At 57.5% G+C, this 15,009-nt stretch overlaps 1 protein-coding gene across 1 annotated transcript; it reads left to right on the top strand.

The window, feature by feature from the left end:
• Positions 1 to 596: 596 nt before the first annotated feature.
• Positions 597 to 8,355, top strand: LOC124247274 (uncharacterized). Its single transcript, XM_046676348.1, has 3 exons — positions 597 to 638; positions 6,463 to 6,713; positions 7,903 to 8,355. The coding sequence occupies exons 1-3, from the start codon at positions 597 to 599 to the stop codon at positions 8,300 to 8,302; spliced, it is 693 nt and encodes a 230-aa protein (XP_046532304.1). The 3' UTR covers positions 8,303 to 8,355.
• Positions 8,356 to 15,009: the final 6,654 nt, after the last annotated feature.

The raw sequence follows: 15,009 nt of genomic DNA on the forward strand, positions 1-15,009 counted from the left end.
GGGTTTCCTCCCCAGATCCTATTTTCCAAGATGGCCACAACAATAGCTCCCATCCCACGTGCTCCTCCAGCAGTGTGACCTGGACACTCCTCCCGTGAGTGGTGGGCTCTGTGGACCCTCCCCTTGAAACCCAGCAGGGCTTTGTGACCACCTCAACCAATGGTATGCAAGGGGAGTGAGGCTGCGACACTTCCTAGGCCAGTCACAGCAATGCCGTGCACTTCTGCCTTGTTCTCCTGGAACCCAGCCACCACGCTATGAGCAGGAGCCGAGGTCCCCAGTCCAGAGCCCCGGCTGAGTTCCCAGCCATCATCAGCACCATTTTCAGCCACGTGAGTGAGCTATCTTGAAACAGATTCTCTAGGCCCCAGTTGAGCTGCCCCAGCTGATGCCATGTGGAACAAGGAGGAACCATTCCTGCTGAGCCCTGCCCAAATCACAGATTTGTGAGCAAAATAAAAGATTTAGTCACTAAGTTTTGGGGTGATTTGTTACACAGAAATAGATAACTAGAACAGGAGTCCTGAAAAAGAGGTTCGCTCTGCCTTTTAAAAGTCATGGTATAGAGCTGGAGCCACTGCAGCCGTTTTGGCACCATGAGGGAAGCCAATGTGAGGATAAAGTTGCTGCTACAGAAGGTAGAAAGGAGAGGTGGACCTGAACCTGGTCCTTTGGACATGGCTGAACTGCTGGCTCAACCTGCCAAGAAGCCTAGCCAGCTTCTGTTCTTTCCAGTCGATACGAACAGAAACATCCTCTCCAAAGTTTAAGCCTTTCTTTCTTTTTTTTTTTTCCTGCTTTATCTCCCCAAACCCCGCTGTTGTATATCTTAGTTGCAGGTCCTTCTAGTTGTGGGATGTGGGATGCCTCCTCCACCTGGCCTGACAAGTGGTGCCATGTCCGTGCCCAGGATCCGAACCCTGGGCCACCGCAGCGGAGCGTGCGAACTTAACCCCTCAGCCACAGAGCCAGCCCCTAAGCCTTTCTGAATTGGATTTGTTACCCATAAGCAAAAGCATCCTAACTAATATATCCACTATCACTAACACGGGGTCATGATCTGGGTTCAAGCAGAGGGGAACACCTCGATCAGGTACTTTAGAACAATAACTCTGGTGGCTCAATGCAGCTGGCCTGGAGGGGTGGGAGGCAGAGAGGCCATTCAGGAGGCTGCAGCAAAACTCCCAGGCAAGGGAGGTGAGGGTCAAGGTCATGGGTCTGGAGACGAGCGTTGCTGAGTGACAGTTCACAGGTGCTGTGCTTGGTACTACGAGTGATAGAAAGAGATACAAACCACCACCCTCTTCGGATGAAGAACCGGACGAGCAGTTGAGCTATTGGGAGTGACTTGAAGAAAGCTGCACCAACGCTCCCTGCCCTCCCCTCCCGCAGGACTGGGCCCAGCCTCCTCTCCCATCGTCCTCGCTGTTTGGCACTGAGGAGAAGCTACAAATCTCCCGGAAGGATTCGGGGGAAAGGCACCAAGGGAAATGGAAGTTTCTAGGCCCAGGTGGCTCAGCGGCTTCGAGGCTCCCCCTGTCCACTGCCCTCGAACAAACGACTCTCCCTGTTTGAGCCAGTTGTCCTCCCTACAGTTGTTCTTGCCTGGTTCCCACCCAGACTGACCTCAGCCCATCCCACCCTCCAGCCGAGCCAGGCTGGCCCTCCCTGCCCGCCCCCCGCGCCCCTGCACAGCTGGTAGTTGTTACTGGAGCCCTCAGATGTTTACCAAACGGCTTGCTCTGCATTTTCCCTCCTCTGGCAACACAGATTCTTAAAGGGGCCAAGCTAGTTTTCCTCCTCCTGGGCCTCGGGGGGGCCCCCTCTCCCTCTGGATTCTTCCCAGGGTGCCCTCTGGAGCTTGTGCGGGGAGCAGGTGCCAGTGTTGGGCCAGCTGGAGCCGGCAGGCTGGATGACTCCCTGGGTGGCCAGCCCCGGGGCCGTGGTGTCCTGGCAGCCCTGACTTGGGGGCGGAGGGGCACCTAACTGGCCTGTTTCCTCCTTGGCTGGAGGGCCTTGACTCCCAGCCTGTGGAAGCTCAGGGCGAGTCCCCAAGACCCACCGCTCCAGGCACCCCATTCCAGCCTCCTCGCAGCCCGGCCTCCTCCCTGCCTGGATGAGTAAATGCAGGCGCCCCAGGGTTTGGACAACCCACAGCCCAGAAACTCCCCACTGTGCCAAAAGGAAGAGAATCCTTCTTATAAGAACTGAAGATTTCAAGCATTTTCAGAAATCTTCTGACCTTGCATGAGACCAGGCAGGCTGCCTGTGCAGGCAGCCAGCAGATGCCGCCAAGGTCAAAGGGAGCAGCTCAGCCCAGCGGGGGTGGGGGAGGAGGGGAGCTGGCCTGGCCCCTTGTGTGGTCAAGGGGAGCCCTCCTGGCTGTTCCCTGGGCCCATGGGGACTGCCTGGCTGCAGCGTGGGCCCCTCCCTGAACCTCAGTCAACCCAAAGCCTTTGAAAGACCATGAAGCCTGGACCCCCGAGGGCAACACTGCCTTAATCCAAAGCGGGTGGGGAAAGCTCCTGGCGGGGCCTGGGGGCACTGGGTCTCTAACCCAGGCCTCTAAAAGAGCGGAGACTCCTGGAGGGCCTGGCACAGAGCTGGACCTGCGTGAGCATCCAGGAAAGACGGCGCAATAACATCCTGTCGTGGACTGAACATTGGTGTCCCCCCCCGAGTTCGCATGTTGCAAACTAACCCCCAACGGGATGGTCTTTGGAGGTGCCGCCTCTGCGAGGTGATCAGGTCAGGAGGGTGGAGCCCCATGATGGTATTAGCGCCCTTACAAAAGAGACCCAGAAAGCTCCCTCCACCCTTCCACCCTGTGAAAACACAGCAAAAAAGATGGCCATCAATGAATCAGGGAGAGGACCCCCAGAGACAGCGAGTCTGCCGGGACCTTGATCTCGGGCTCCAGCCTCCAGAGCTGTGAGGGGTAAGTTCTGCTGCTTGTAGGGCACCCAGTCTGCAGTGCTCTGTAGTAGCAGCCTGAGCAGAGTAACACACACCCTCCCCATCATGATAAGGGCACCGTGGCCCATGGGAGCCTTCAGATGCCCTTCCATGCAGTGGTGACGCCAGCCCCTGGAGAGAGGCAGTGTATCGACACCCACTTTACAGAGACCACGCTCAGGCTCAGAGAGGTGAAGCCTTCTGCCTAAAGTCACACAGCCAAGAGACAGCAGTTAAGCCTGGAGATGTGACTCTAAGGCTGTGTTTCATCATCTGTTGTGTCGGATCCACCTGGGACTCAGAGGTCACCTTGCTTGTCTGGTTAGAGCTGCACTGAGCGGCAGGTGTGGCTCTTCTGGGCCACAGGGCAAGTCTGGGGCAAGCTGGGTCCTCGCTGTGGTTTAGGCTCTTTCAAATGGGCACAGGCTTCCTCTGCGCCACCTGGGGAAATTTATTTCAGAGGCAACTGCCCTCCAAGATGAGAGGGTGGGAGTGAGGGGGGTCGCCAAAGGCCTCCCCTGAGAACGGTGTCTCATCACAGGCGGGGGATGGCCCCAGTGGCAGAGCAGGGAGAAGAGAAAGCCACCAGCCCCGGGAGATGGCCAAGGTCAAAAGCAGCCCTGGTTACCATCGCGCCCCCTGAGTCACTGCGTTGCCAAGGCAACGCTCCTTCCCTGCTACCCATCCCTGGGTCTGCAGTGACGCAGCAAAGCCTTCTGCACGCGGCTCCTCGGAAAGGGCTTCAGGCTGCTCCGATGGGGAACAGCTGCTCCGCACAGCACACACGGAATCATCCGGAGCTGCCTGTGGTCGCACCCCTGCCAGCCTCCCGGCTCGCGGGCAAGGCTCTGGGAAAAGAGGCCCACGGGCCCCATCTCCCCACCTCTGACAGCCTCCCTCCTTGTTCAGCAGTCCTGCCCAGACACCTGGGTGCCCCTGCCTTCTCCTGTCCAGCCCCCTCCCTCCCCCACCATGGCAGCCAAAAGGAGCCTGAGCAGAGCCGACCTGCCAGAATGGGGGGCGGGGGAGGGGCCTGCAATATTGTGATACAATAGGAAATGCGTGCTAGGACTTCGTCCTGGTTCCTGGAACAAGAGCCTCTAAAGCCTTGGAATTAACTGAGTGGTTGGGGAGAGCAGAGCATCTGTTGGTATTCCTAAGGAGCCGTAGGGACCACACTTGAGTTTATGCTAATGAGGTGGCTCTTGGAGGGTGGGGCCGGTTGCAGAGGACTCAACCACGTGATTAGGAGTTTGGAACCTCCAGCCCCGGCCCCATCTCCTGGAGGTTGAGTTAATCCCCAGTGGCCAGTGGTTTGACCGATCCTGAAGACCCCATAAAAACCCCAAAATGACGGGGTTCGGGGAGCCTGCTGTTGGTGAACGAGTGGTGGAGGTGTTGGGGGAGTGGGGCACCCGGGGAGGGCGGGGAAGCTCACCCCCTGCCCCATACCTTGCTGTGGGCATCTCTTCCATCTGGCTGTTCCCACATTGGATCCTTCTACGATAAACCCGTGACAGTAGGTGAAGCGTTTTCCTGAGTTCCGTGGGCCATTCCAGTAAATTATCCAACCCGAAGAGGGGGTGGTGGGAACCCCCCTTGGGACTTGTGGCTGGCGTCTGAAGTGGCGGGCAGTCTAACGGGACTGAGCCCTTAACCTGGGGGTCTGCGCTAACCCCAGGCAGTTAGTGTCAGAGTCGGAGAAGGGCTGCTGGGAATGACACCGCCCGTTAGGTGTCAGGAGGAAAAAACCCTCTCATTGCTGTCAGGGTTGTGACAACAGATCAAAGACCCAAAGGCATCAGAGCTTTCAAAGCTCCCAGAGATTCCCAGACGCAGCTGCTGCGGCTGTCACCCGTCTAGGCCGCGTGCTTTGCACGCCGGGGTTGCGGCGGGGGGGGGGGGGGGCGGATTGCCCAGAATGCCTGGAGGGCTCTGGAAGCACAGATTGCAGCCCCTTCCCCAGGGGGTCTCTGACTCAGCGGGACCAGGCAGGCTAAGAATTCACATTGCTAACAAGGCGATGCTGATACCCAGGCGGTGCTGATGCTGCTGATGAGGGACCCCACACTGCGAACCGCTGGTTGAGATGATCTGAGCTGAAGCTGACCTAAGCTGGCTCGGCGTTCACAGCTTTTTCACTTCCTCTGCTTACGGCTCTAAACAAGATCCACGTCCTAAGCGTCTGGGTTTGCGTAGATGGGGTAGGGGAGACGGCAGGCGTAGGCCTGTGTTGACCTCTTGTTACAACACGGGGGTTGATTCATTCATTTGATGGAGATTTAAGGGCTGACCATGCTCCCGCTCTGCGCTGGGCATTCCTGGGATCCGAACGTGGGAAAGATGAATTCAGTCCAGTGGGGGCAGAGACGCAAGCGTGGATCACCATGCCCTGTGGAGGGATTATTGCAGGGGAGGACGTAGGGCGTGTCTCGGGCATGAGGCGGAGCGGCTGACTCAACTCTGAAGACAGAGAGGTGGGTGTTCCCAGACGTCAGTCGTGCCGCTGAGCCCCTGCTGCCCAGCGTGTGGTCCTCGGACCAGCAGCATCAGCATTGCTGGCAGCCGGTAAGAAACGCGGACGCTCAGGCCCTTTTCAGCAAGAGCCCCGGGGTCTGAGGTTGAGAGACCCCAGACTGAGGGATGTGTAGGAATTAACCTTGTGAGGGGAGCAGAAAGAGCGTTCCAGAAAAAGAAATTGTCTGTGTGCATTCTGAGAAGGAAAAGAAGTTCCATGGCCCAGAGGCGGGGCCTGGGGTGGGTGGTGGTGAAATTTCTTTCCTTCTGAAGGGACCACCATCAGGGAACCTCTGGCTACTGTCCATCCTTAAGTGGGGTGACCAAACCTCCAGGTTTGCCGGGTTGGGGGGCTTCCTTAACTGCCCGGGAGTGGGGGACGCCTCTCATTGGTAAAACTGCGGCCTTGTTTTGCTGAAATTCCAAGAACACATTCGCTCTTTGCCCAGTCAGCTCCGGCTTCCCTGTGGAGCCTGGATGGGAAGCCCAGGGTGTGGAGGCACCCGGGGGGCCCCTCAAACAGACGGTGGCCGAGCGGTGTCACCAGGATGCTCAGGAAACGAGAGGCAGGAAGAGGGCAATTTTTCTCTCAGCCTCCTTTGGAGAGGCTGGTCCCTCTGGGTCCAGGGCAAGGACTTGAGAGATGAAAGGGTGCCCAGAAGCCAGCGGGGTCCCCATCTTACAGAAGAGGAGGCTGAGGACGGGGGTGAAGGGCCCCAGTCTACTCAGCTTCACAGCCACGGACTGGAACTCAGGTCCCAGCCTCAGCCAGCTGCCTCTGTGACCGTCCCTGACAAACGCTAGCCGTATGTCTCTGTCCCACTCAGACCGTTAGAATGTGCCTCCTCACATTAAGCCAAAATCCGTCTCTCGGGGGCTTCCCTGCCTCGGCCTCTCGGATCTTTGAAAGGGGTCATGGTCCATGATCCATTCAAACCCCGCTCGCGAATCCCCACGGAGCACCGGGAGCATCACACGCAGGTGGATTAGAATCGCCGTCAGCGTCTACGTGTCAGCTTCGCAGTCACCGCCCGAGGCCTTGTACCAGAGCTCAGCACCAGTCCCCCACGAGCTGAGCTGGCCACAGCCAAGAGCCCCGCCAGACACGGGGGATTTGCTGGAGTGGGTGAAAGGGTCTGGGTCCCGCCCAAGGTGAGCAGACTCCCGGGAACAGCGAGCTGTGCGGTGTCTGGACGTCAGTTCCCAGCCAGGAGGGAGACGCAGGAGCTTGTTGTTTTCGGGTGAGAAAAAAAGAGCTGGAGGCCCCCACATAGCTCTGGGTGCCCTTGGGGTCCCGTGGTGGGAATGTGAGGCTGCGAGAGGACCCAGCCCCCAGCACCAGCACCTGCCCGGCTGCCAGCAGGGTTCAGATCAGAGAATGCACGCGGAGGCTGAGCACGCTCTGCTCCTAGAACTCTGAACAGCCCCACAGTTGGGAGAATTGTGTTCCCCAAAAAGATATGTCCGACTTCTAGACCCCAGTAACTGTGAATGCAACTTGGTTTGCAAAAAGGGTCCTTCAGATCTAATCAAGTCAAGGATTTCAAGAGGAGATCTTCCTGGATTTAGGGTGGGCCCTAAATCCAATGACTGAAGTCCTTATAAGAGGAGGAGATGGAGGCTTGAGACACAAAGGGACACAGAGAAAAGAAGGCCATGTGGAGACAGAGGCAGAGACTGGAGTGATGTGTCTACAAGCCAAGGAAGGTCAAGGATCACTGGCAGCCACCAGAAGCCGAGAGAGAGGCTGGAACAGATGCTCCCGCAGAGTGTCTGGAGGGAACCAGCCCTGCCAGCACCTTGATCTCAGACTCCTGGCCTCCAGAACCAGGAGAGAATAAATTTGTGTTGTTTCAAGGCCCCAGTTTGTGGCAATTTGTGATGTCAGCCCCAGGAAACTAACACAAGTCCCAAATTCCTACCCCTTCCAGGGAGTCAGGCCTGGGCATCCGTGCAGCCCCTGGGATCTGAGGTGGGCGGGCTGGGCTGGGGACCTGGGCTGCCTGCTCCAGGGGCGTGAGGTCCTCTCTAGCGGGTGTGTGGAGGTCAGGGGTGTGGGCAAGCTCCGGTGAGGCAGGGATCCGCAGGCCTGCCCCTGGTGCCCTGCTTGAGCAAGTTCTGATGACGAGCCAGAGCAGGGCAGCCGGGACTCCAGCCCGCACGTTCCCTGCCTCACCCTGAGCAGTACGATGATGCCCTGGCCTGGCCTGGCTGACCTGGCCTCCCTGAGACCCCTCGGTCCCACTCTTCCACGTTTGTCTCCGCTCAGTCCATCTCCTGGACGCCTCCCTCCTTTTCTCTCTTTAGATGACAGCCTGGGGCGGTCTCCTCCATCAAGGCCATCATTGCTGGCCTGCAGTCCCCAACCCGGTTCCAGCTCCTCTTTGCCGCCTTGGTGTAGTTGTGTCGTTCTATGTTTCTCTCTTGCAGGCAGAGACCCCGGTCCTCTGGATCACCCCCCAGCTCAGCCCGAGGGGCCTCCGTAAGGTCCTCCTCCACTGATGGCCCGAGTGCACCATGCGAATGCACACATCTGGCGTGGGCGTGTGTGCAGACTGAGTCGGCCCGTGACGCGGAGCTGTGGTGTGAGGAAGAGGAAGCCGGGAAGCCAGCCCTGCATTCTCTCCGACGTTTTGCAACTACCACATGCTTGGCTCGCAGCTCCTGGCGTGCCCCCAGCGACATTCCTGCAGAAGATCAGCTGCTGCCACATCAAACCGTTTCCGTCCAGCTCTCACTGAGGCCCGAGGGCCTGCCACCTTCGCCCGGGACCTCATGGGTGGGGCACGAGGAAGTTACCAAGAATTCCAGGCATTTCAGGGAGTTGTGAGCATATTTGCGCAAAGCTGTGGCCAAAACCTGGGGTGTGAGGGCCTGAGCGGTGGGGAGACTGCTCTTGAAAAACCTTTCATTATGTCATATATATCTCAATAAAAAGTTTTTTAAAAATTGAACAAACAAAACCCTGTCATTGCATGAGGGATACACAAATGTTTTCAAGGTGAAAGAATCACCTGGGAATCCCCTCCCCAACAGAAGCACTACCACGGGTCACGTGCTCCTCGCCCCCACCAAGTGCACCCCAAACCAGTAACTGCGGCAGAGCGGCTCGGGGCTCCCTGGGCCCTCCCTGGATCACCCAGGGCTGCTGCCCAGTGTGGGAGGGGTAGCTCCTGGAAGGAACAGCGAGATCCTTTTGGGAAAGGTAAGGATGGGACATGGAGACTCAATGGACAACCAGTAGAAGGTTCTGGAATGTTCTGCAACTTGCTTGTTTGTCTAACTTGATACCGTGTCTTGGAGATCTTTCACGTCAGTACATATGGGGCCACAAAGTCCTTTTGAACGGCTGTGTAATAGTTCCCTCTATGGAGGGCCCGTAGGGTATTTATTCCTCAGTGTATCTGAACCTCCTTCCTGCGCTTGGGAAACCTGGCCCGTGAAAGCCTAAAGCCCCGGTTGCTGCTCTCCGACGACCTCTCAGGGCCTCGAGCCTGCAGCACAGGGCTCAGCGAGGCAGGAACGGTTCAGAATGCTCGCTAGGGGCGGTAAAACAGCAGCAGCAGCATGGGGAAGGCGTGGCCCATGGACAACGACACGTCCATGGCAGGGGTGTTGGTGGCTTCACTTCCAATCTATCTGAGTCCAGCTGTCCTCAGCCTCCTGGCTACAGCCCATTTCAAATGGCAGCTCCTCCCATCAGGACGTGGAGTCTATTTTCCCACGCTCTGGATCCATGCTGATCTGGTGACGTTGTGAGTGAGTTCCAAGCCCAGGCCTCAGATGGCCTTGCATCTCGACACATGGAACACCGCCACCACACGACCAAGCCTGGGTAGCGTCCACCAGGACGAGGGACCAAATGCAGAGAGGGGCCCCGCCCTCCCAGCCATCCCGGTAAGGCCTGACCTGAGTGAGGCCAGCCAGCCCTGTGTGGAGCAAAGATGAGCCATCCTAGCTGAGCCCAAGGTACAACCCGAGGATGCATGCACAAAGGAATGGTGGTGGTGGGAGGCCGCTAAGTTTTGGAGTGGTTAGTTAGTTGGCGAAAGTTAACTGGAACACTAACCTGCCTTCCCTGCCTCTTGCTCGGTCCGCAGCCTGAAAGCAGACAAAATCCCCTTTGTACACGCCCACTGGGATGGCGACAGCAAAAAAGATTGATGACGTGGGGTATTGGTGACGATGTGGGGCAACTGGAGCTCCACCCCCCCGCCGGGGAGAGCAGGCGCTGGCACAGACGCTTGGCAAGAGTGTTCAGCGACGTCCACTATAGCTAGATGTACGAGCCACCACTTCCACTCCTGGGTATGGGCCCAAGAGAAGCGAGTCCACGTGTCCACGAAGGGACAGACACGAGAACATTCATAGACGCTTTATTCAAAAAACCAAGACGCCGGAAACGACCCCAATGCCCAATGCTGTGGAACAGGTGGGTAAATTGTGGCAAATTCATGTAATAGAATTCTGCTGTGGTGCATGGAGCGGCAGGCATGAATCTCACAGACAAAATACCGAGCCAAGAAAGGCTGACACTGAAGCCTAGAAGGCTACATACTGTAGGATTTCGCTTATATGAAGTTCCAGAACGGAAAGACTAATCCACGTTGACAGAAGTCAGAAGAGTGGTTATGTTGGGGGGCGGGGGTGCTAACCAGGAAGAGGCAGGAGGGGGTCCTCTGGGGTTGAAGGAAGAGCTGGGTCTGAGCTGTGGCCTATGCAGACGTAGTGTAAAAACTAATTGACTCTATACTTTATTCTTGTATCTGTTTGTACGTATATGTGCCCACAGATAGACATACATATGTATAGATATGGGTACATGTTTGACACCAGTAAAGTCGTTCCTCAGAATCCCACCAGATCCACAGATTGAAATCTGGAGCTGCAGCCAGTGGTGAACCAGCTGATTCAGTCATGGCCCGTGGTCACCTGGAATGAAGTGCCCACCAGAGGCAAAATGTGGGGGACCTCACTGTTGCCCATAACATAGTATGAAGAACAAAGGATATTCAAGGATTGCAAGGTCAGGGCAGTAGCTTCTAACAGGACTGATGCAAGCACGAGGCAAGGGAGCCACCTTTGGTGCAAAATCTAAGGAGGCATTCAGTCTCGGGGGATCAATGGCTGGGGAAAGCCCTTTGTCCTCTTCTGCTACCTCCTTCCTGCTTCCTGAAAGGCAGACATGCTGGCTGGAATACCAGCAGCCATTGTGGACCATGAGGTAAGCTTGAAAATGGCAGTCACATGCTAAGACAATGGTGTGTAAAGAGAAGGAGCCTATCTCCAGGAAGCCTGCCTTCTCCCTTCTACGTGAGAGAGAAATGAAGTCTCTCATATAAGCTGCTGCTGTTTTGGGTTTTCATTATATGAAGCCGAAGCCAAACATATCTGGCACAGGTGCATCCATCAGAGGCTCCATTGCTAGCTTGAGCAGCGGAGAGTGGTGGTAACTAGCTCCTCACTGATTGACTGAAAACTGGGCTCCTCGGTGGTCCACGAATTCCTCGGTGTGATGTAGAGAGAGGAACCCAGGAGCCAGGACCCTGGCAGAGTGTACTGTGTCCAGTTAATCCCTGGCCCCTAATCTGGACGGACCCAGACAGCCCTCTTGCTCCAAGGCCGGGGGAAATGCCCCGGGGAAGGAGGCCCCAGCATCTTAGAAAGCGCCCTTGCACTCGTCTCTGTAGATGAGAGGACCCCGCCCAGAGACCCTGCAGCTGAAAGGGCTTCCCTGATGATGCGGGAGAGGCTGGGGAGGGGGTTGGCTGCCCGTGAGGGGCTCGGGACCAAGGCAGATGGGCAGCCTGCAGAACTCTTACTCAATTCGCGTCATTGAAAAAACTCAAGAGATAGTGAGCAGAGATGATGGAGACATTATGACAAAGCGTCATAGCCCTTTCCCCGTTCCTGGGTCAACTTCAGAGCCCCTCAGAGGCAAGTGGTCCAATGTTCCAGGGCAAAAGCCCCATAATAAAACCACAGGTACGTGTAGCACCCAGAACCGCCCTTGCCACTCACCAGGCACGGAGCGTCCCGAGAAAGGGCTTTGCAGGCTGCCGTAACTCCTCAGTGAGTAGATTATCCTGAACCATGTCGGTGGAGGTTCCAGTGGGCCTACTGCTGTTCCAGACGCAGCCTGATGGGAGCAAATGAATGCAGCCCAGCCCTTGGAATGCGGCTGTGGCCGTGAGCAATTCTCTCTCTCTCTCTCTCTCATGCACACTCACACATCCACCAGCTCTCTCATTCTGGGTCCACCTCCTGCCACCGCATCATGCCACAGTCATCGCCCTGGACTGAAGTGAAGACAGGTGGCCCTCAGCCACTTAGAAAAGGGCACAACCTCGATTAGCTCTCTCTGGACTTTTGAGGTGACAGGTGCCACACTGGGGGTGCTGCTGCAGCCCCTTACTGGTGAGCCAAAGCTGGAGTCAGAGTATGAGGCAGCTGGTTGGCTGGTGCAGGCTGCAGTGCGCCGGCCTTCATGAGCCACTCACCTGCAGGTGCTCAAGATTCGCAAAGGTGCACGGGGCTGGGTGGGGGGGCACTGAGGGAGGACCCCCCGGGAGGGGTCCAGGGTTTGCAGTCAAGTCCTGCCATGCCCTCTTCAGCAGGAAATCTCTCTCCTTCCAAGCCACAACCAGCTTTCAGCCCTGACACCTGAACGTGGGTCCTGAGCTGCCTCCAGGAGCGGGGATGTGATCCGAGCCACCTGGCTGTGAGCACACCAGCAGAAGGAGGGAGGGGGACCTCCAGGAGTGGCCCAATCCATCCCTGGAGGCGCGGGTAGCTTGCACCCGCAGGTTGCTACAATCCTGCATCACCTACAGCCTCCTCAGCATCAGCGATGGAGGAGGGGATGCAAGCCTGGTTTCAGATGGCACCGCGGGCTAATACGAGACGGGAGAGGCTTGCTGTGGCGTTGTCGCCTGGCAGGAAAGGGACCGCCCCCCTTTGGTCAGAACGTTGAGCAGCCGTCTCATTCTTCATTAGGGTGGAGGGAAGAGGGCCTGGGGCCACCTGACTGCGGAAGTGGCTGATGGTTTGGTCAGAGTCTGGGATGGAAAGAGTTAGATGGAGGGTGAGTGACAGCGAGCTTTGGGCAGAGGACGAAGACAGACATCTGGCGTGGTCACAGAGGATGAGGACGTTTATGTCCCCGCAGCGGCACAGGCTCTCACCTGTGGAGGTCAGGCAGGCTGCTCTGGGGGTGTCACTCTGCCCCCTCTCCAGTCACAGGGGTCTACTCTGCTGGCTCTCCAGGTGGCCTTGGTGGCAGGGAGGGCGCTCTGCACGGGTTCACTTTGGCCTCATCACAGGCTCATGTGATCTGACATTCGCTCCGGAGCCCTCAGCTGGCCCTTCCAATGCCCAGGTGGAGCGGCCGGCTCCCTGACGGCAGCTGTGCATGTGACGCCTTCCACCCAAGGAGTCAACATTTATTCTGGATTTGGCTTGGCCCTCCTCCCACCATACTGCCCTTAGTGCTACTGATCCTGGACTGACCAGCGGCGCGAGGGCTGCCCCCAGGTCACGTGTGTGCTGAGGCCCCGGGTTCACTGTCTGTGAATAGCCCATGACGCATAAGCGGCTTATGAAGAGGAAGGCTGGGACGAACCCTAAGGCTCAGGATGGCAGTGACGAAAGACGGCAAAAGCTAGGTCCGATGACGTGTCACCGTGTATTAGCCAATCCTGGAGCCACCCTACTTCCAGATTCCTTAATAAATCCTTTTATCATTTACTGCCCCCAAAAAACCAACCCCCCCCCATAAAACCAACCCTGCCCTCCCGTCTGTGACGTACTCTGGGCTTGTGGTTCCCCCTTACCCGGAACACCAGTGCGGGAGGAACCAGTGGTGCCCAGGCAGTACAGCTGGTCAGCCGGGGGCAAATGTTTTGCACCTGGTACCTGAAACTCTGGGCTCTGCTGGTTTAGAAGTTTTATACCCAAGAGAGGAATGTTCCCGCCAAGAGACCCCTCCGCCGCTCACTGAACTGGAAGCTCAGGCTGGCATTGAGCCTGTAGGACTCCTTGTGCCTGTGGGCAAATCAAATTGGCAAAGAAAGAAGGCGGGAGGGCTGCCTGGGGCTAGTGGGCCTGGACTATCAGGGAACGTGGCTGCCACTCAAAAGTGCAAGGAGGATGGAAGGAACTAGAGTGGTTCCTCAGGGCGTCCCCTCAAATGCCGACCCAATGGCTGCACGCAGGGCTGCAGGCTCCCCCACAGGCGGGATCCACAGGGCCCAGAGCTCTGGGGGGAAGCGCCTGGCTGCCTGACCAGGCCTGGACCTTCGCTGCTGCCGTGTCGGCTGTGGGCAGAGGGACCGAGAAATAGGGAGGCGAAGAGCGACGCCACGGGCTCTGGGCTGACTGCCGCGGCGAGGCTGTGATTCCGCCCGTGGGGTCTCTGCTGCAGGGCCTCCTGCGTGTCTCTACACCATTCGCTTTCTGTCTTCCTTCGCCTGCTGCTGTGCCCCACAGTGGTGATGGCACTTGCCAACAGTGTGATTTAAATAAAACGACAGATTTTTAAAATGTCAGGGGACCGCCATAGAAGTGGACAAGATGGTGGGCCTGGAGCTGGGTATGGAATGTGGAGCCCGGGGGTCTGGGGGCTCCCTTTGGGAGAGGGAGAAGCTGTGTGGGGCCGGGCGGAGGATGTGCCCCTGCCTTTGTCTGTGAAGCGCTGGTGGGGAAGGTGGCTGCCCAGTGCCTGAACCCCCCTCCCACTGGGTGAGCTTTGTGCTGCCTCCCCTTCCCGAGGCCGAAACAGTCCAGATGCTTGTTCTCTCAGACTGCGGCCAAGAGCGGTGGGCACGTGGCCTGAGCTCAGCCAACCAGATGCTTCCACTGGGGGCCCTGCGCCTGGAGTATGTATCACAAAAAGGCAGGGACAGTGCAGAATTCCTGCCCCTGCTCATGCTGGGGGTGGCCTTCAGTGGCCAGAACCCAGAGGTGGCATCCTAACAGGATGTCCCCATGGGACCCCAGGCCTGGTCCTCCCGCCTTCCTCTAGACACTGTGGGTCTCCTAGTATCCTTCCAGTACATCCTTCTTCTGTCTGACCTACCCCACAGTGGCTATCTTTGTTTGTGGTCAAGCACCCTGTCGATGGGTATTTAGGTTGTTTCCAGAGTTTCATTCTTGTAGATGATGCTGAGCTGCGACCCTTTAGGCCTCACCCTGTGCACACGTGCAAGGAGGGAAGATGCCAAGCACGTGCTGTTCCTTCTGCCTGGAACACACCCTCCTCCCATTTTCCACGTCTGCTGCTCCTCCAGGGGGATGCAGGCTAAAGCAGGCCCAGCTGTGCCTCCCACCTCGAACCCTGTGGTTTCCAACACCCATTGTGCGATTTGTAACTACCCATGTGTTCGTCTACCCGCCAGCACCCGTCGTGCCCGGACACCGCAGCTTCATGAGGACACGGGCTGTGTCTGCTCACTCAGCGTACCTAGGGCCCAGCACGCCCAACATCTGAACACAGAATGCACTCAATCACCCTTTCTACACGAACGAGAGGACTTGGGA

This window comes from Equus quagga, chromosome 11 (genome assembly GCF_021613505.1).
Source record: "Equus quagga isolate Etosha38 chromosome 11, UCLA_HA_Equagga_1.0, whole genome shotgun sequence".
NCBI lineage: Eukaryota > Metazoa > Chordata > Mammalia > Perissodactyla > Equidae > Equus > Equus quagga.

What these genes read in the sequence shown, in the direction of transcription:
- LOC124247274 (XM_046676348.1), top strand. Translation starts at nt 597, where the DNA reads ATGAGGGAAGCCAATGTGAGGATAAAGTTGCTGCTACAGAAG. An exon ending in TAAAGTTGCTGCTACAGAAG is followed by an intron (nt 639 to 6,462) that starts GTAGAAAGGAGA and finishes CAGGTGGATTAG; the next exon opens with AATCGCCGTCAGCGTCTACG. An exon ending in CAGGAGCTTGTTGTTTTCGG is followed by an intron (nt 6,714 to 7,902) that starts GTGAGAAAAAAA and finishes TCTCTCTTGCAG; the next exon opens with GCAGAGACCCCGGTCCTCTG.